Source organism: Rhagoletis zephyria, unplaced genomic scaffold, assembly GCF_001687245.7.
Source record: "Rhagoletis zephyria isolate East Lansing unplaced genomic scaffold, Rhagoletis_zephyria_1.1 Rzeph_scaffold_01624, whole genome shotgun sequence".
Classification (NCBI taxonomy): domain Eukaryota; kingdom Metazoa; phylum Arthropoda; class Insecta; order Diptera; family Tephritidae; genus Rhagoletis; species Rhagoletis zephyria.
The window spans coordinates 50,372-71,928 of record NW_016158708.1 but is presented as its reverse complement, the minus strand read 5'-3'; the positions used below and the strand labels follow the sequence as shown (position 1 = coordinate 71,928).

At 38.3% G+C, this 21,557-nt stretch overlaps 1 protein-coding gene across 1 annotated transcript in view; it reads right to left on the bottom strand.

The window, feature by feature from the left end:
* Positions 1–14,965: 14,965 nt before the first annotated feature.
* The window catches only part of LOC108364653 (protein lozenge-like), a 49,442-nt gene continuing 42,850 nt past the window's right edge, over positions 14,966–21,557 (bottom strand). Inside the window, exon 2 of the mRNA XM_017618413.1 lies at positions 14,966–16,445. Within this exon, the coding sequence (XP_017473902.1) occupies positions 15,517–16,445 (929 nt within the window). The 3' untranslated portion in view covers positions 14,966–15,516. The remainder of the gene's footprint in view (positions 16,446–21,557) is intronic.

Sequence of the window (21,557 nt, the reverse complement as noted above, 5' to 3'; positions counted from 1 at the left end):
TTTTTCTATTTAACACATTTTGGCACTTCTTTATCCTCAATATGGAACTTCATAGCTAAGTATAGTTAGCAGCCCTGTACGGCACATTGGACAGGTAATAGTACACAAGAAAAATGCAAGCTGTGCGTATTTTACTGTTGGTTTTGGAATCCATATACGTAAAAAAAGTTTGAAATGTTAGAGTAAACAAAAATGACAATTTAAAAACAGAATTCTCGACAGAAGTAAAATCAGTTGCTCTACTGCTGCTACCCGTTCAATATGTTTTGCTCCCCACAGAATATTCAACGCGAAATGTGTTGGAAAAAAAACGTTTGAAAACCTAAATACTAGTGAAATTTCTTTTAGAAATTTGAACCATAATAATTAACGTCCAATTTCGATTCATACTCACCAATACCAAGTTTTTCTATGCAAAATTATAACTTCAGCAACCATCCAGAAATTGGCTCCTCGCTTCGAATCACTACACGGTTAAAAATTTCGGTTTTAATTTTAAACTTTTTGGACTACATATATGTCTGACCAAACTAAATTCAGTTTCAAATACAAACCTTCCAAGTTAAAAAAAAGGAGAGCACATATGTTGGGTTTAGAATTTAAACAGTACGGTTTAAATTTTAAACCCAAACATTTTCATAATTAAGAATAAAAAATAAAAAAAATCTTAAATTTCATGCTCCGTCTGATGGGGATTGAGCCCGGACAACCTTGGCAGCAACCAATTGTATTAAGCATCTTTGCACACTCAGCTACAGCCACGCATGTAAATGTGCTTTCATATGTTGAGTTTGAATCAACCCCACATTTCGCTGTGTGCAAACATTTTCTATTTCGGTTTAGATTTTAAACCAAATTTTCTATATTATGAAACCTAGAAACTAGAATTAAAACATTTTGATTTGATTTTTAAACCACGAACTTTTTGGACTAAAATTTAAGCCAGAATATATTAAAAATTGCTTAAAACTAATGACTGGTTTACAAAGTAGACTATAAAAGATTCAAAAAGGCAGTAGTCCAGCGCGGTTCAAAAATTAAACCCAAATTTTTGACCGTGTAGCGTCCAGATTTATAAAATCTGGTTCACAGGCTTCTCATTTTTATGAGCATTTAAGGCGCCAAAATACCGAATACGGCTCATTAGAAGAAATGCAGAACATTTGGCGTCCCGTATGAAACAAATAAATTACCAGTACAATTGACGTAAAAGTGACTGTCCCATAGTCGCTAACTTCACAGACATGTTGTACTGTGCAATCTCCGAAATAATTCTGACGGTTTATTCGGTATTTATTAAAAGGACCTAGAAAAAATATTTCACAAACTACGCACCCATTAGTACAAAGATAATTTAGTTGATTTACAAGATTATGGCAATTAAACTAAAATTTCGTAATTTTTGGTACATGCCTTTGGTCAAGTAAGATATGTTTCCAATAAAAAATATTTACAAGTCTGGTAACACAATTATTTTTACGGTAGTGGCTAAGAAATTTTTTTGAGTCAAATATCCTTAAGGCTGTACGCAGTTCTTAAGGAATTTGCTACGCTTTCTGCTACGGTTTTCTAAAGTTTATTGGGAAAAAAGAGCATAAGGCAATCCATGTTTGCAACAGAAATATATACGCGTTCCATTATTTCTTGAGGAACGAGTGAGGCAACAGGCTGTGAGGTATCAGACGTCAAAATTCTTTGGACACACACACACACGAAATAATGGCAATTTTTTCTTGACCGTTTTCTTGATAGCTGCATACTGGCCTTCACTAAGGTTTTTGTTCTAGTATTTGTTAATACACTCTTCAATATTTCGGTTACAAAATGTTCGGTAACGTTCAGAATTGATACGCACGTTGTTAATGCATTTGCTTGTTTGTTTACATTCTGTACTGAACAGCAGATTGTTCTTTGGCAATAGGTGTGTACTCGTATTGAGAGGACAAAATTCTCCAGCAGCAAAAGTTCTGAGAATTTTGCAGCATTCGGTCTCAAAGAGACGAAATGTCAACAAAAGTACGAGAACGCAAAATTTGCAAAAACTTGCAACCTTCGAAACATCTGATCACTTGCACAGTTGCCACTGGTGATTAATTTGGCAATTTATTTTCTGNTTATCAACTCCTCGCCGCCGTACTTGAATAGCTCAGCTGGCAGGCTGTCAGCTCCAGCGGCTTTGTTGTTTTTCAGCCGCGTTATTGCTATACGTACCTCGTCATAGTCAGGCGGTGGAACGTCGACTCCGTCATCATCGACTGCGGGCTCGGGTTCTTCTTCTCCACAACTTTCTGTGCTGCTGCCATTTAGTAGGGCGGAAAAGTGTTCCCTCCATAATTTAAGTACGCTCTGGACATCAGTTACTAGGTCGCCATTATTGCTCTTACAGGAGTGCGCCCCGAGTACACACCTAATGTTGATAAAACAACCTACCTATCATTTAGGTGCAGATTAAATGTATGATCTGAAAATGAATTGTTGAAGTCAATCACCATTCTCTACTTAAATAGGTCATCTGAAATTGGGCCTAAGAGTTCGAAATGATGCAAATGTTGGGTCTCCTTGGATTCGTAAATAGTCTTTAATTTGCCAAACGACTTCGTAACGACTCGGTCTGGTGAACAATTTGTTCGCCGGTGATCTCGCCGTCGGATGAAAAGCACAGTTCGTCGGCGAGTCGTTTTTGCGGCAACCGCAAAAAACGATATACCAGCGAACTGCAACATGATGCTTAAAATCTTTAATAAAAACCATACAAATCCAATATGAAATCGTGTGCAATATTAAAAAAAAAAAAAAACAAATCAGCAAGCAAAAAATTAATTCGATTAGACGTCGTTCCGAGTTCACCAAAACGACTTCACTAGGCCGACGTACACTGGGTCCAAGCGAGCTCAAAATTCAATTAAAAAAAAGCTTTTATCGTTTTTAGGCTGGGAGACAAGCGTGTCTAAACTTGAAAAATTTGAGCAATATTTTTTTTTTCAAAAGACAAATTCGAATTGTTACTGTAAAAAAGTGGTATTATATATCGTTATTTTGTTTTTCAATTACTTAAAATGATGTTTATTTATTTTTTGGATGTATGTATCCTTTTAATAGTGCTTATCATAACTATACGACACCCACATATTGAAAAGTTTTGACTACTTATTTTATTTTTATTTAGTTTTAATTATTTTGTTATAAAAATATAGACGATGTTTTAATTAATTAATGTTTTTGATTAGATATATTTCTTGCCTTTCGATATTTTGTATGCCCGATTTGTAAATCTCTTTAAATTCAAAACCTAATGGGGCAATGTTTTGACAAATTTGTTGTCAGAGAGCTGAAACTATTTCAACTTTGTTTGGACCATGCACATATCCGATTATGTTTTACATGGAAACGTAATTTTTTTTTATCTATTTCCTATATTTTACTATCTCACTGATCTCTATATAAATGACTTCCCCTGTTTCATGCTGTTTCCTAGTGATTATAACAAATACACACATTGTTAATGTTATTATATTTTATCGTTTTTAACTTAGTTCTAAGTATTGCGAATTCATTGATAAAGCTATTCTCGAAACGAAAGGACTTGATTATATTGTAACCTAAACTTACCTATTTTTTTTATAATTATCTGGGGAAAGACTCTATAAAAAATTGCCTACTAATGGGATAAAATATGGTTACGCTGGGTATGTAGTAACAGTTGCATTTCTATACTCAATCCCGACTCTTGCGTCCTCGTTTGCGCACACTGGGCAACGTGAGCAACCCATATGCGAGATGCGGTAACCAATCCGAGTGGAGCCTTGGGTCACGGCAGAAAGAGAGGGTGCTTCGGTGGGGCCACTCCGACTTATTCGATTTAAGGGCTCACTGAAGTCTGCAGCGTCTGTTCACCAGTAGGTGCGGCTGCAAGCGGGTGTCTGCTTGGAGCAACCGGCTCGCTATATAAACGTGTATTTGGTTGCGAAACCACCCCCGTCCCAGCAATGGGTTGTGCGCTGGGCTTGGGATCCGCTACGTAAAAACCACTTCCAGTGAACAAGCAAGGCAAAGCCTCGGATGAGACCCCCCCTTATGATGACGACCACGGCAAACGTTTAAAGGACTAGGATTTGAAGGCATGCACCTGGAATGTCCAGACCCTTAATGGGGAAGGTGCCTCTGCCCGGCTGGTTGATGTCCTCGTAAGGACAAAAGCTGTCGTTTACCCCGGTGGACGAGCGTCTAGCCACAATCCGCATCAAAGCGAGATTCTTCAACATCTCGCTCATCTGCGCTCGTGCCCCGACGGATGAGGCATCCAAGATCTCTTCTATGGGCGCTTGAAGCGTACGTACGAGCGCTGCCCCCGTCATGATATCGAGATCGTGCTTGGCGACTTCAATGCCAGGGTGGGCAAGGAAGGGATCTTTGGAACCACCGTCGGAAAACTCAGCCTCCACAACGAAACGTCCGACAACGGATTGAGGCTGATCGACTTCTCCGGGGCCCGAAACATGGTAGTATGCAGTACTAGGTTCAAACATAAAAAGATCCATCAAGCTACGTGGCTGCAGAGAAAAAAGATGCCGCTTACAGGGCTACGCTGCGATCGGGCGCAACGCGCGCTATGTGGGATCGCTATAGGGATCTGAAGAGGGAAGCGGGACGTATTTGCCGCAATAAGGAGGGAGAGGCCGAAATACGTGAGTGCGAAGAGCTTGAAATGCTGGCCGACAGGAAGAATGCCCGAAAATTTTACCAGAGAGTTAGGCGACTTACGGAAGGTTGAAAGACCTGGGCGTACTCCTGTAAGAACAATAATGGCAACATAGTAATTGATGTTCAGAGCGTACTTAAATTATGGAGGGAACACTTTTCCGAACTACTAAATGGTAGCAGCAAGGAAAGTTGTGGAGAAGAAGAACCCGAGCCCGCAGTCGATGATGACGGAGTCGACGTTCCATCGCCTGACTATGACGAGGTACGTATAGCAATAACGCTGCTGAAAAACAACAAAGCCGCTGAGCTATTCAAGTACGGCGGCGAGGAGTTGATAAGGTGCATGCATCAACTCTTATGCAGAATATGGTCAGATGAACGCATGCCCGACGACTTGAATTTAAGTGTGCTCTGCCCAATCCACAAGAAAGGTGACCCCGCCATTCGCGCCAACTACCGCGGGAGAAGCGTTCTAAACATAGGTTACAAGGTGTTATCGAGCGAATTGTGTGAAAGACTGAAGCCCACCGTCAATGAACTGATTGGGCCTTATCAGTGTGGCTTTAGNTGGTCAGATGAACGCATGCCCGACGACTTGAATTTAAGTGTGCTCTGCCCAATCCACAAGAAAGGTGACCCCGCCATTCGCGCCAACTACCGCGGGAGAAGCGTTCTAAACATAGGTTACAAGGTGTTATCGAGCGAATTGTGTGAAAGACTGAAGCCCACCGTCAATGAACTGATTGGGCCTTATCAGTGTTTCTTTAGACCTGGCAAATCCACTATAGACCAGGTATTCACAATACGCCAAATCTACGAAAAGACCCGCAAGAAAAGGATCGAAACTCACCACCTATTTGTCGACTTTAAAGCCGCTTTTGACAGCACTAAAAGGAGTTGCCTATACGCCGCTATGTTTAATTTGGCATATCCCTCAAAACTCATACGGTTGTATGAGGTGGATTTTGTCGGAGGCTAAGGTATGCTCAGCCGCTCCAGAGTCCAGCGAAGGTCCCACTAACCCCCACCAAATAAAACACAATGATTTGTGTATTAAGTCGAACACACCCACACACCCACGCGGCTATCTAGAATGCCGGCAACTTGTCGTGTAGGGGAGAGCGGAAGGTAATGAGAGAGTGAGAGTCGGCAGTCGGTGTCGGAGATTATTCGGCGGGTTATGGTACGGCGACGGGAGTGCTACTGGTGACAGCAAGGTTGGCAGTGGTACGCGTCAGTCGTAATTAAGAGCGTGGCGATGAGATCAGTCGCGGCGGTTGTGACGGCGACTACGACGGCTGCCTGCAGTTGCCTTGCAGTGGTGGTGGCGGCCTTAGCGGTGATGAGGGCGGCAGCGACCTCCCGCAGAGGTGTTGTATGCGGCCCTGATTGTGAAGAAGGGCGAATGCGGCCCTTTTTAACTACGATGGTGACAGCGGTCCTGGACGACGATGGTTGACGTTCGCAGTAACGATTACCGTACTCGTGACGGGTAGTAGCGGCGGCCTGGGGCGACGATAATTGCGGCGGCCCTGTGATAAAGATAGTAGCAGCGGGCCCTGATGGTGGCAACGGTGACAGCGGCCCTGGTTGGCGATAGTTAGCGTTCGCAGTCCTCGGTGATGATGGCGGGCGGCCCACGGTTGTAGCTTCAGCCTTGGGGAGGCAGTAGTAGTAGCGGCCCCGGTGATTAGAGCAGCGGTCCGAGCCCTAGCGGTGATGATGATGGTGGCGGCGGTCCTCGGTAGTAATCTCGGCCTTAGGGCGGTAGCGGTGCTGGCGGTCCAGATTGGTGATACCTACTAAGCTGTTTGAGAAGTGAGTGGGCTTATTCCGCTTTATGTGTTTTGTGTAGCGAATTTCTTCCATATGTTGGTGCGCATGATTATCCAAGTTGGCGTTTGCGAAATTTGTACGTGCTTACCATGCCAGCTTCGAGTATTCGTATGTATGTACACAGAGGTGCTTTTAGTCTCGTTGGTATGTTAGTTTGTGTTTACGTCTACCAGTATGCATGTACTCGTATGTATGTTTATATATTTGTACCTATGTGCAGTTGTAAGGCGCATGCTNTAGTAGTAGCGGCCCCGGTGATTAGAGCAGCGGTCCGAGCCCTAGCGGTGATGATGATGGTGGCGGCGGTCCTCGGTAGTAATCTCGGCCTTAGGGCGGTAGCGGTGCTGGCGGTCCAGATTGGTGATACCTACTAAGCTGTTTGAGAAGTGAGTGGGCTTATTCCGCTTTATGTGTTTTGTGTAGCGAATTTCTTCCATATGTTGGTGCGCATGATTATCCAAGTTGGCGTTTGCGAAATTTGTACGTGCTTACCATGCCAGCTTCGAGTATTCGTATGTATGTACACAGAGGTGCTTTTAGTCTCGTTGGTATGTTAGTTTGTGTTTACGTCTACCAGTATGCATGTACTCGTATGTATGTTTATATATTTGTACCTATGTGCAGTTGTAAGGCGCATGCTAGGGTGATGTCGAATATATTATTGGGCGTAGGCGAAGCTACGTTCCAGCTGTGTAAAATGACGTTGAGCAACACCACCAGCTCCGTCAGAATTGCGAAAGACCTCTCCGAGCCGTTCGCGACAAAACGGGGTTTCAGACAGGGCGACTCCCTTTCATGTGACTTCTTTAATCTGATGTTGGAGAAGATAATAAGAGCTGCAGAACTGAACCGCTCAGGAACAATTTACTACAAGAGCGTGCAATCTGGCTTATGCCGATGACATCGATATCATCGGTAACAAAAACTGCGAAGTCTGTTCTGCCTTTTCCAAGTTGGATAGGGAAGCAAAGCGCATGGGTCTGGTGGTAAACGAGGACAAGACGAAGTATCTCCTGTCATCAAACAAACAGTCAGCACATTCGCGCCTTGGCACCCACGTCACTGTTGACAGTTACAATTTCGAGAAAGTAGAGAATTTCGTTTACTTGGGAACCAGCATTAACACCGATAATAATGTCAGCATTGAAATCCAACGTAGAATCACTCTTGCCAACAAGTGCTACTTTGGACTGAGTAGGCAATTCAGGAGTAAAGTCCTCTCTCGACGTACGAAAACCACGCTCTATAAGTCACTCATCATGCCCGTGCTGGTATATGGCGCAGAAGCATGGACAATGACAACATCCGATGAGGCGGCTCTTGGAGTGTTTGAGAGAAAGATTTTGCGGAAGATTTACGGGCCTTTACGCGTTGGCGACGGCGAGTACCGCAGACGATGGAACGATGAGCTGTATGAGCTTTACAACGATATGGACATAGTGCAGCGAATTAAAATACAGCGGCTCCGCTGGCTTGGTCATGTCGTTCGAATGGACACCGACGCTCCAGCTCTGAAAGTATTCAACTCGGAACCCGCTGGTGGTAGCAGAGGAAGAGGGAGGCCCCCACTGCGATGGAAAGATCAGGTGGAGAAGGACTTGGCTTCACTTGGCGTTTCCAATTGGCGTCAGTTGGCACAGAGGAGAAACGACTGGCGTGCTTTGCTGAACTCGGCCAAAATCGCTTAGGCGGTTACAGCGCCGAAAAAGAAGAAGAAGAACTTAACATAAGACATTACAAAAATCTGGGTCATCAATGGGTTAATGTTAAAAGTAGTTCAAGGGAGTCTAATGGAAAGAAAATGATTTCAGAATTTTTAGCACCCACTTATATGGGGCGGCCCCAGTGTGTGGCGCGTCACCGTCCACTTGTGCTAAAAGTCCAGCTTCGCCCGAACTTAGACGGCTTTACTTATTCCTTATTAAGTAAAATTTTAAAATGATCAATTTCTTAGTCAAAAACTGTGGCTGAAACTTTTCTCTTTCCAAATCCAAGTACATGCATTTCTCGAGCCCTGGTATCTTAGCTCATGCCATTTTCCTATAAACCTCTTTCATCATGTATACAAATTACAATCTCACTGGTATAAAAATCATATGACTAAATTAATTTCTATTTAACGCATTTTTTAATCTGGGTGGGGGTATTCTTGAAAAAAAGCTGAAGCACTGGACAAGCTGTCCCACTTTCTTTTCATTCATTGTTCAAAAGAATTATTTGTATTCTACTTAAAAATCAATCATTAAACAAATTTTAAATTTGAATCTTTAACCGNGCAAACGATGGAACGATGAGCTGTATGAGCTTTACAACAATATAGACATAGTGCAACGAATTAAAATACCGTGGCTCCGCTGGCATGGTCACGTCGTTCGAATGGACACCGACGCTCCAGCCCTGAAAGTATTCAACTCGGAGCCCGCTAGTGGGAGCAGAGGAAGAGGGGGGCCCCCACTGCGATGGAAAGATCAGGTGGAGAAGGACTTGGCTTCACTTGGCGTTTCCAATTGGCGTCAGTTGGCACAGAGGAGAAACGACTGGCGTGCTTTGCTGAACTCGGCCAAAATCGCTTAGGCGGTTACAGCGCCGAAAAAGAAGAAGAAGAACTTAACATAAGACATTACAAAAATCTGGGTCATCAATGGGTTAATGTTAAAAGTAGTTCAAGGGAGTCTAATGGAAAGAAAATGATTTCAGAATTTTTAGCACCCACTTATATGGGGCGGCCCCAGTGTGTGGCGCGTCACCGTCCACTTGTGCTAAAAGTCCAGCTTCGCCCGAACTTAGACGGCTTTACTTATTCCTTATTAAGTAAAATTTTAAAATGATCAATTTCTTAGTCAAAAACTGTGGCTGAAACTTTTCTCTTTCCAAATCCAAGTACATGCATTTCTCGAGCCCTGGTATCTTAGCTCATGCCATTTTCCTATAAACCTCTTTCATCATGTATACAAATTACAATCTCACTGGTATAAAAATCATATGACTAAATTAATTTCTATTTAACGCATTTTTTAATCTGGGTGGGGGTATTCTTGAAAAAAAGCTGAAGCACTGGACAAGCTGTCCCACTTTCTTTTCATTCATTGTTCAAAAGAATTATTTGTATTCTACTTAAAAATCAATCATTAAACAAATTTTAAATTTGAATCTTTAACCGACTTCCAAAAAACGAGGAGGTTATCAGTTCGTCGGAATATTTTTTTTTTTGTTTTTTATGTATGTTACCGCATAACTTTGGACCACGTGAAGCGATTTCGATAATTCTTTTTGCATCGGTAAGGTAGTGTCTCAGAGGTGTTCCCATACTAATCTAGTTTAGATCCGAGCATTTGGTGATGAAATATATATATATATAGCTTTTTAAGTCGGTTTTTGTTTGCTAAAAATTACTTGTTTATGTTAAATACTCTGCCGTTCAAGTTCACCCTATATCGTCGCTGGAGTAATGAAGTAGTGTAACATGAAAAGTATAGTTTTGAGAAAAACGAATTAAAAGTTTTTACAATCCAATCGACCAAATCTAAACTTTAATTGTGCTCTTATTCAAAATATTCATATTTTAAACACACCACACTTTTTACTAATTCCTTAGCTGTTAATTCACAAAAAAATCCGGTCGAATTTTAATTACAAATATCATTTGAGCCAATTTTTTTGAAAGCATCTGCTTATACACTATTTTATCTTTGAACATTTTTATATCAAATCATTGTACACTATTTAATATTGGTTGCAAACTCAGAAAAATTAATTGATGTACATACATATGTTGATATTGCACTATTCTATTATCCACATTTTGAAGCTGCCTGTGAAAGTTAGCAGCAATATAATGAAGTAAAATACTCTAACGTTATTTTAATATTACAAGAATTTCTTTGAGATTTTCTTAATAATAGTGCAAGTGCACCATGCACTATTTGTAAACAATTGTAGTACCTACACTGTTATTATAAAATTTCGTTTTTCGCGAATAAGTTCGTGATCCAAAAAGATATTTAAGAAAACTAAAGATTTTTTAATAGATAAAGGATTGCCCATCCATTGGCACTATTATCGAATAGTAGTGTATGTGAAATTTACACTGTTTCTTTATTTCAGCGACGATATGTACGGTTACCATTCGTACCGATTTTGGCGGGACAGCACCGATTTTGAGAAAATTGTCCCGCCAATTTTTTTTTTTAAAGTTATGACGTATCCCGAATTTTCATATTTGTACTGATTATGTCCCGATTTATTAATTTAAAAAGAGTCTTCCTGTACTGTGACCCAAAAACAGTTTTTCTTACAAACGTGGCAGCACATTCGTTATCACAAAGAAGCCATAAACATACATCATCTTTGGTTATGTTTTATTCTGCTTTTGTTAAATTTTTTTTTTTTAAGAAACGATTCTAACTTGAGTTTAGTCAAATACTTATTCCCTCAAAAATGCATGGATATGCAAAATATAAGCTGTAGATACGGTGGCAACGATATAAACAGGGAAGAGAAATTTTAACATTCTTTGGCTATTACCTTTCGATTATGTAATGTTTATTATTTTTTATGAAAGTGTAGGCCGTTATTTAACAAAGACCATGCAGTCAAAATTTCAAACGTTGTACAAAAATTATCACAGTTCGACAAAGCTTCATTAAAACTTTGAGCTTTTAGTTTCGATTTCTTAGAAACATTCCGGGTATGCAATTTTATAGCCCATTCAATATAAACTGCAAATTTTAAGTAGCTTGGACTTACCGTTGATTTTTGGTAAATTTTTTTTGTGGAAGGTATTGCTCATTCTCTCCATACAAAAAAATTGGCAAACATCCTTTGTATGGAAGAATACGCGCGAACAAAAACGTTGCCAAAATTCAACGGACTTGCTACTTCAAACTTGCACTTTGGCGTATGGATCCACACATAGGGTTGCCAGACGTACTGCTTTTGGGAGTAAACGTACTCCTTTTTATTGCAATGTACTCCCAAAAAAATATCTGGAAATGTACTCCTTTATTAGTTTTGTACTTCTTTTGTTCTCCTTTTTCCAGCTATTAATATTTTATCATATACAGGGTGTAAAATAATAACTGTTGTACAGTTTTTCTTGAAAAATAAAATTGGTCTTTATAGATTTTGCGAAAAAATTAGTCCATTGTTAACTATCCACAGATTTTACTTCAAATTTATTAATTTGTTTTTAAATTTTAACCTTCATTTGGGTTTACCGGTGATAAACATTTGGAGAGCAATGCGCAAGTAAAAAAAGTCGTTATTGTATAGGTCTTAAATTTAACCCTCATTTGGGTTTACCAGGGTGTTTGGAAGAAAAGCGCAAGCGGCACGCAAGTCTTCGTCGGTTACTTTATTACATATCTTCTGTAACCATAGGCTAATTTCCTCCCACTGGAAGGGAACTCATTCCACCAACCCTATACAGTTTTTTTTTCTTTATACAAAATCTAAGAAAAAATACACCTGAAAAAGAGGTGTGTGCCGCATGTACTTATCTCCCAAAACTGTGTTTAACAAAATCTATAAAGAACCCTTTTATTTTTCAAAAAACCTGTGGGACAGTTATTATTTTAGGCCCTGTACTTTGCCATTCATATTGTGGCAAACACTACTTAGGGCCGGTTGTTCAATGTCTGGTTATCACTACTTGCCTGTTAAACATCATTATCGACGATTTCGACATCATGCATATAACATGTGATCGATAAAGCAGTCGTTGTATCTAACCGGTGCTTCTACCTCCGATTTGTGTTAATCAGACATTGAACAACCGGCCCTTGGTAAGCAAAGTTAAGTGTTACTATGTTTATACGTAAGCTATTTGCAAATAAAAATAATTTGCAAATACTTAACTCACTGTTTATTCGATGGTGAAAAATTCTTTTTTAATATTGGCTTATTATAAAAAGGCAATAATGTGACCATCGAAAAAGAAAATAAAGTTAAAAATGGCAACGTCTTGATTATAAAAAGGCATTAAGATGACCATCGAAAAAGAAAATAAACCTAAGAATGGCGGCGTCTTGCGCTTATTTGCAGATAAATAGTACCACTAATCAATACTTATTTGCGTGATTTAGTTATTTGCAAATAAAAAAATAACTCAGCGTTTATACGGCAAAGTTCACTATTTTGCAAATTGTTATTTGCAAATAATACGTGCGTATAAACGTAGTATGTGATAGTGATAAAGTGTAAGCATGGCCGTAGCATGGTAGGTGCAGGGCGGTCGGATATAAAAATCAGAAAAGTATTACGCTAGCTTAGAGTGAAAAGTTGCTAAGTCCACTTTATATGAAAACTCATATTTTGATATAGGAGGCTAGAGAAATTTAATACGCATCGTTTCGAAAATTATAAAGGTACTTGTTTTATTTTTTCCTCTTCATAAGCAATAAAAGGAAAATTTGCTAAGTCCAAAAGAAGCACCACAAATCCGATAAGGCGAAAATAATACGACATCTTTTAATAAATATCGAATCCTTCTGATTCTTATGGAGTTTTGCTGTGCTTTAAACGCGCAAAATGTTTGATTCAAAGTNTAGGAGGCTAGAGAAATTGAATACGCGTTGTTTCGAAAATTATAAAGGTACTTGTTTTATTTTTTCCTCTTCATAAGCAATAAAAGGAAAATTTGCTAAGTCCAAAAGAAGCACCACAAATCCGATAAGGCGAAAATAATACGACATCTTTTAATAAATATCGAATCCTTCTGATTCTTATGGAGTTTTGCTGTGCTTTAAACGCGCAAAATGTTTGATTCAAAGTCTTGCGAAATAGTTAAAGAAAATGGCTATAGGAAGATTTTTTCCTCTCCTGTAAAATTTTTTAAATGGGACTTAGCAACTTTTCTTTCTAAGCTAGCGATTATATTATTTATAAGGTTTAATTTCAAAAAAATGGCCATACATTCAGGAAGAGTCTGGAATTCTTTCCTATAAGGGCGGTCATTGAAGAGGCGGTGAGCGAAGGGGGAGTGGGCGTGGCACCTCCACCTCCCACCTAGGCGCCCTATGGGTCCCAGGGACCCCTTTGAAAAATCGCCAAAAATCACAATTTTCACTTGCGTCCACAGTATTTTTGCGTAGAATTCGATATAAAGTTAGCAAAACACCTTATATCTAAAAAAATACCAGAGCGACAAAATTATTTTTTGCACAACTAATTAACGGCAAAAAACGGCAAATTCATGGGTATATGCCACATTTTTTGCTTGATGTTGTTTCGCTAACTTTATACACTTCGTAGAGATTGTGGTGCTGTCGTAAAACAGCGTGACAAAAACAACTATTAAGAAAAATAGTAATAATTACAAAAATTTCACCAAGTATTATATGATCCAAAGTCCATCTATGCCCGATATACATATAAGATAGATATACTTGATTAAAAATTGTCAGAAGTATTAGTTTTATAAATTATTAAAAAAGACTGTACTTGTTTTCTCATAATAATTAATGATATTTGTTTTTTAAAAAATAAGAATGAAGTGCCTTAAATAGTAAAAGTTATTTTGGGGGAATACCATGGAAGATAGGGGAATTTTTTAAGAAATTTGAGAGAATTAGAGAGAGAGTAGAGTTGGCATCCTTGGCACGTACTTAGACTTTCCTACATGTTTTTTGTTACGGGATAGGCGATGTTTCCGCTCTCCTCGACCAGATCCCACAACATCTTAGTCATAGATTGCCCTTAAAATTTTAAAAATTAAAATATTGAATTCAGTTTCTGCCAAGGTGGGAGCTTTATGGAACCTTAGAATTGAAAACTTCAAACGAGTCTTTTCAAAAATTGGGTATTGTGACAGTATTTTTTCCCCCTATAAATAAGCAATAGGAAATGTAAATTCTTGTTCATATTCAATATTTATTTATTGGATTCTTTTATATTTCTAATTAAACATATTTAAATTAATTGAAATATGTACTATGTACTTTTTATTAAATTGTTGTAAATTAAGTTGTACTAATATTTATGAATAAACACTTACATATATGTGTGTATGGAGATATATACGTTTTTAACCTAAATAACAAAATTATTGAAAATTTGTATTGTAAATATTTCGGTAAGTACTTGTTTAAGTACTTACTCATAATTGTACATCAACTCTTTTTTATGGACGATTGAATTACCGTTAAAAAATTAGTTAATATGTATTTATTTATGTATGTACACTTTTTATGAGTCAATGGTAAGAGTATTATATTTAATATTTTTTTTTTGTGTAAAGACAGACGTTTAATTGAAGTCCACAAAAGTTTTGATCGGTAACCGTGGCTGTTTGAACTTTTGTTTATAGATTATGGAGCGATAGCAACTCATCTTGATCATGTGAATCCAGCTTATTTAAAGCATACAAATTTGAAAACCAACCAAAAGGACACAGTTTTTAAAATACATTAATTTATGTATAATAAGGGCGTGTTATACATATTAAAAGAAACATTTTCAAAGAACGTATTTTGCAATAAAGGACAAAACAAATTTTTTTAAAGACAAGTAAATGAACCTTAAAAAAGTACTGTCCATCTAAAGTACGAATGCTCTCCATGACTATGGCAAATGGAAAATCGTTTCAGCAGAGCATAGAAAGTAACCTTAGATACGCTACTTAAGCACTACTTTAAAACGGTTCAAATCTGATTCCCAGAGACTGGTGCGATTAAACTAGGTATAAATCTCCGAATTATTTATTTACTTATTTCTACTATGCAAACTAAAAATTTAGAACCAGTTGTTTCTAGGAGGGAGATTACAAACTAACTAAATATTCATAAACAATTTATTTTAATTCTATTATATATTTTCATAATCATACACATAAAATGTTTATGTAAAATTTATGTATGTAATAAATTTTCACCTCCTCCGGATTTAAGTTTCCAGCTCAGTTCAATGTGCTAATAAATATTTCCTTACGGTTGCACAACCGCCACTTGCCTGTATAGCTTTGCCAAATTCGTCTGCGCCCGGTCAATATGGGCGCCATACATTACCCATGTCTCCCACATCTTCTGCACGCGCTCCACTGTGTTGTTCACCAGGCACATTCGCGTCTCCTTGTGCCACCTCCAAATGCCCCTGTTGTGTTTGCTGTTGTACTTGCGATTGCTGCTGCTGCTGTTGTTGCGGGTGCTGGTGCTGCAGTGAATGTTCGCCAGGTGTGGCCGTAGCGGCAGCACTGTTAACGCCAGCTGCTGTGGCACTACCTCCACCTCCACCACTATTATTCGCATTTCCCATTTGACCATCGTGCAATGCCTGTGAGGATCCTTGCGCTCCCATCGTTTCGTGATCTGAGGTGCCGATCCCTATCTCAATGCTCGGCCGACAGCCAGCCAGCGAGCTGATGGTTAGCGAATTTTCATGGACATGCACATGAATTTGGTTTTGGTTAACTGTGGAATAGAGTTGTGGATAAAGTACCATTGTGTGTGGCGTCTGCCCCGGGTACGCGGCTCCTTGTGCTGCACAACTACTATAGTTGTAGTTGCTGTAACCGTTGGCGAAACTATTGTACGATGAGTAGGTGGGATTGAGTGACTCCATTTCCGATTTGCAGCCACCGTAATGCGTGGGGCTACAAATGGGCGCCTGAGCATGGGGTACAAAAGAGCTGGCGGACGCTGTCATGCCGCTGTGCGAATAATCGCTGGTAGGGCATAGCGCTGACATGTCGGTGAGCATGCTGGGTACATGTAGGTTGGGATGTTCCACAGCCAGTGGAGGAGGCACACTAGTGTCATAGCCATAGTGGGATAGATTCGTGGTGGCGGCAGCGGGCTGTGTTGGATGTGGGTACTGGTATGAATTGGGATGCGTACGATAGCCGCTGTAGGCGCCTGGGCTGGTCGATGCATAGCCAGTGGTCCAGTCTGTGGCTCCCATCAGTTGATTAGATTCTGCAAGAGAAAACAAATTACAAGTATTACTGAGGTTTTGAATTAAAATGCGCTTTTAAGAATACATTAATTTATATCATATTAAGTAGCTGAAACTCTTCAGTATGAAGTAAATTTGCACGAATGAATTTTGTTAATGACTTTTATTGTGACCGTGATATTTGAATTATGTTGTTTTGGGTTATTCAGGAAAAAAAGTTATATACATACATACATACATATGTACATTAGATGCCTTATTTTGCAGACGTATTCTACGTAAAAAATTTTAAACGCCCTCACAAAAACAGCGAATGCATAAAACCAATATAAAATTATTTACCGCCGCTTAAATAAACACCTTGTAAAAATATAGATATGTATGTATATCAGATGCTTTATTTTTTCCATACATTTTGCTAAAGTATTGCAGACTCTCCCTCCGGCAGCAGAATATGAAAATAGGATGCTACGATCCTAAGAAAATTAAAAAAATATTAATTATTGCGAAAACTGGATGGGCTACTCCGAAATGCGTGATTTATAAGACTGTTTCGCTGTAGGTTTAGGTTCTTATATGAAAAAACATTCATCTTGCGTAAAAAAATCCACCTCATTAAGAATAAGCCGCTAAAGCGAATGGCGTACTTAGTTTTTTAATACAACCAACCAGTCTTATAAATCACGGATTTCGGAGTAGCTCATCCAGTTTTTGCAATAGTGATATTTTTTTTTAATTTTGTTAAGTTCTTAGCGTCGTATTTTCATATATATCATATACTAGCAATTACCCGGCGTGCTTCGCTGCGCCTTAAATGTATTTTTGTGTTGTAACTCTCCCCCTAAGCTCTTATGGCCTCATTTACAAAATATTTTTAAAGAACTTTATGAAGTTAGATTTAAAAAAATCGATCNAAGACTGTTTTGCTGTAGGTTTAGGTTCTTATATGAAAAAGCATTCATCTTGCACAAAAAAACTCACCTCATGAAGAATAAGCCGCTAAAGCGAATGGCGTACTTAGTTTTTTAATACAACCAACCAGTCTTATAAATCACGTATTTCGGAGTAGCTCATCCAGTTATTGCAATAGTGAATATTTTTTTTTAATTTTGTTAAGTTCTTAGCGTCCTATTTTCATATTCTGCTGCCGGAGGGAGGATCGGAAATTCTTTGGCAAAATGTATGGAGAAAATAAGGCATCTGATATACATATGTATATTTTTATAAGATTTTTATTTAAACGGCAGTAAATAATTGTATACTGGTTTTAAGCATTCACTGTTGTGAGGGCGTTAAGAGTTGTTGACGTAAAATACGTCTTACGTTTCGATATGGAGGCTCGGTTTCTGTCGTATAAAAAACGGTAAATATTGGCTTAATTTGGCGTAAATTTTGAGGCTTTAAAGTGCTCTAGCAACTTATGATTTGCAGATATAACATTCATTTTCGGGATATAGGTTCTTTGGAGCAATAGAAATATCCTGCACATATTTTGTATAAATTTAAAAAAAAATATTTGAAAAAATTATCAAACTTTTTTTATTACCAAAAGGCTCGAAAACCGCTCGAATGATTTTGGTTTTGTTTTCTTTAATAAAAAATTCTAGAGTTTTCGTTTCGTTTGGTATATGGGAGGTATTGGTTGATACCTTCTAAATATGTTTTTTTTATTCATATATGGGCATAAATGATTTTCCATACAAAATAACTTTGTCATCGTTTTAAAAAGCAATTGCGTGCGCTGGAAGTGAGAGAAGGAGACAAAAAGTATGTGTATGTTGGTACATATTTCGATTTTTGAGCTACAGATGGCGCAATATGTATAACCTAATCGCAGCGTATGTATGCAAATACATACATACCCACGTACATACCCTGCAAAAAATTGTGCGACTAGTATCTAAAGAGAGTATTCAGAGATTACTCTCCATCGGTTACAATTGGGTATTAATTATTCCCAACTAGTCTCCTCCCTGCAAAAAATGGGACTAATCCGGGATGACTCCGGGAGCAATCGCAAAGGAGCATGCGACTAATACCACTTTTGATCTCTTTATATGGAATGAACTGTTCGCTTTTGTTCGAGCATGTCCTATGAAGAGACTGATTGTTCACCTTTATACCCGAACGGGTATAAAAAGCGACTAGTCACTTTTAAAAAATAAAAATAAAAATTTGGGCCAGCTGATATTCGAACCGGGGTGCTCAGTTTTGTTAGTCGAATACTCTCTCTGCGAGCCAACGCCGCACATGAAGTTTCATTGACTAAGTGCGTACATATCATCAAATCGTTAATAGTATCCGTTAGAGATGAGTTGGGGACTAATAGATCTCCAATTATACCCATAAGGTATGAGTTGAGCCTAATTGACCTCCATTCGCTAGTCGCTTTTTATATCGTTCGGGTATAAAGGTGAACAATTAGTCTCCTCATAGGACATGCTCGAACAAAAGCGATCAGTTCATTCCATATAAAGAGATCAAAAGTGGTATTAGTCGCATGCTCCATTGCGATTGCTGGGAATGTATGTTGGTTGCAGTTAATGGGGATCTTTTTTTCTTTTAGTTACGTTTGTATGTACATAAATATGAATATTTACATATTTAATACGCGAAAATTTTTCGTCCCATCTGATCTGTACCGTTCGTTCCATTTTACAAAATGAGGTATCAAATTAAAGGTGTTGGCCTGTGGATGTGCAATAACTTCATATTGTTTCAAAAAGAGTGACCACCTGATAAACAAATTTAATTCAAATTATTTTTAAGTTAAATCAATTACTTCACTATGAGTATCATTCGAAATGGGTTTGAAAAGGCTTTATTTCTCAATTATATGTAGGAGAAAAATTGGGATGTATATCTTGTTATGGATGTCAGACGAAAGAGGATGTGGTAAGAAAATATTTTGCGGTTGCCACCTTGTTACAAGTTAGTTTCAATATAAGCAATAGATTAAATAAATTACTCAGTATGAATATAAACAAAATTGCTTTAAAGAAACTTTATTTACACACTGCATGTAGGAGGGTTGCCACCTGATTTTATAATTAAATTCAATTTCAATTAAGAGTATTAATAATTTAAATATGTACCACAATAAAGTGTCAGACGAAACCGGTTTAACGAGGTTTTGGTGTAAAAATATCTTGATCAGGATCGCCATCTGTTTGAAAAGTCGAGTTAAATTAAATTATATGATATATAGGCGTCAAACAAAGTAGTGCAAAACTTTTGCACTTGCTTATGGAGCTCTGCCCGCGCTGTCCATCACTGATTTATAACATTGAAGAGGGTTTCCACTTGTGTAAAAAGTTATAATCAAATTATTTAATAAGTCAAATAAATTATTAAACTATGGGTGGCATGGGTTAAATATGCTTTTTTCTGAACTATATTTAAGAGGGTTGCCATATGTTTTAGAAACTAAATTTAACTTGAATAAAAGGAATTAAATACACAATTTAAATATGTATTGCAATACGTGTGTCAGGCAAAAAAGGTTTAATAAGGTTTTGGTTTTTATAAATATTTAAAATAAGGCTACCACCCGTTTTAAATTAGAATTTATTTAAAGTATGCATAAGCTAGATAAAATATTAAAATATGACATGAAAAGCTGGTGGTAAGATACCGTTATTTTGAATATTTAGAACTCAAATTATTTAATAAATTAAAGCAATTATTAGAAATATGGGTATCAAATGAAATGGGTTCAAAAAGGCTTAATGCAATTCAGAACTGTATTTAGGAGCGTTGTCTCGTATTTTTAAAAATCAAATTTAACTAAATTATATTAATATCAGACGCAAGAGATTTGTTTATTTTCTAACTATATTTAAGAGGTTTGCCAGTTCTTTCAGAAGTCTTAGCTAACTTATGCACAAATCCGAAGACGAAGATAATGAGAAGACGAGCACGAACACGAATAAGAATACTAATCCGGGGACCTAGGCTAATATAAAAAGTAATACATATATCTGCAGTATGAAAGGAAAAAAAAATTAATAGTGATACACGTCATGGCATATGTATGTTTATTTATAAGCTGATGGTACATATGATTGAAGTTAATTTGGATTTGTTACTATATTCCTAATTATTAATATTCTGCATTGCATGTTGATTTATTAAATTCAATTCAATACAATCAAAACGAATATTTCATGTAGCGTTTTCAACTTGAATGCAGCAAATTTTAATAGGGGCGTCTTAGGTTTTTTTAGACCTGGCATATCCAACATAGACCAGGTATTCTCAATACGCCAAATCTCGGAAAAGACCCTCGAGAAAAGGAACGACACTCACCATCTATTTGTCGACTTTAAAGCCGCTTTCGACAGCACTAAAAGGAGTTGTCTATACGCCGCTATGTCTAAATTTAGCATCCCCTCAAAATTCATACGGCTGTGTAAAATGACGTTGGGCAATACTACCAGCCGGGATTTAAGAGAGGCCGACTTCCATTCATGTAACTTTGTTAATCTGATGTTGGAGAAGATAATAAGAGCTGCAGAACTGAAGTGCTCTGGAACGACTTACTAAAAGAGCGTTCAATTTCTGGCTTATGCCGATGACATCGACATCATCGGTAACAAAACCGGGAAGTCTATTCGGCCTTTCCAAGTAGAAAAGCGAATGGGTCTGGTGGTAAACGAGGACAAGACGAATTATCTCCGGTCAACAAACAAACAGTCAGCACACCCACGCCTTCGCACCCACGTTACTGTTGACAATTATAATTTCGATAAAGTAGAGAATTCGTTTGCTTGGGAACCAGCATTAACACCGATAATAATGTCGGCATTGAAATCCAACGCAGAATCACTCTTGCCAACAAATACTACTTGGGCTGAGTAGGCAATTCAGGAGTAAAGTGCTCTCTCGACGTACGAAAACCACACTCGTATAAGTCACTCATCATGCCCATAGTGGTATGTGGCGCAGAACCATGGACAGTGACAACATCCGATGAGGCGGCTCTTGGATTGTTCCAGAGAAGGACTCTGCCGAGGATTTACGGGCCTTTACGCGTCGGCGACACCGAGTTCGGTAGACGATGGAAGGATGGGCTGTATGAGCTTTACAACGACATGGACATAAAGCAGCGAATTAAAATACAGCGGCTCCGT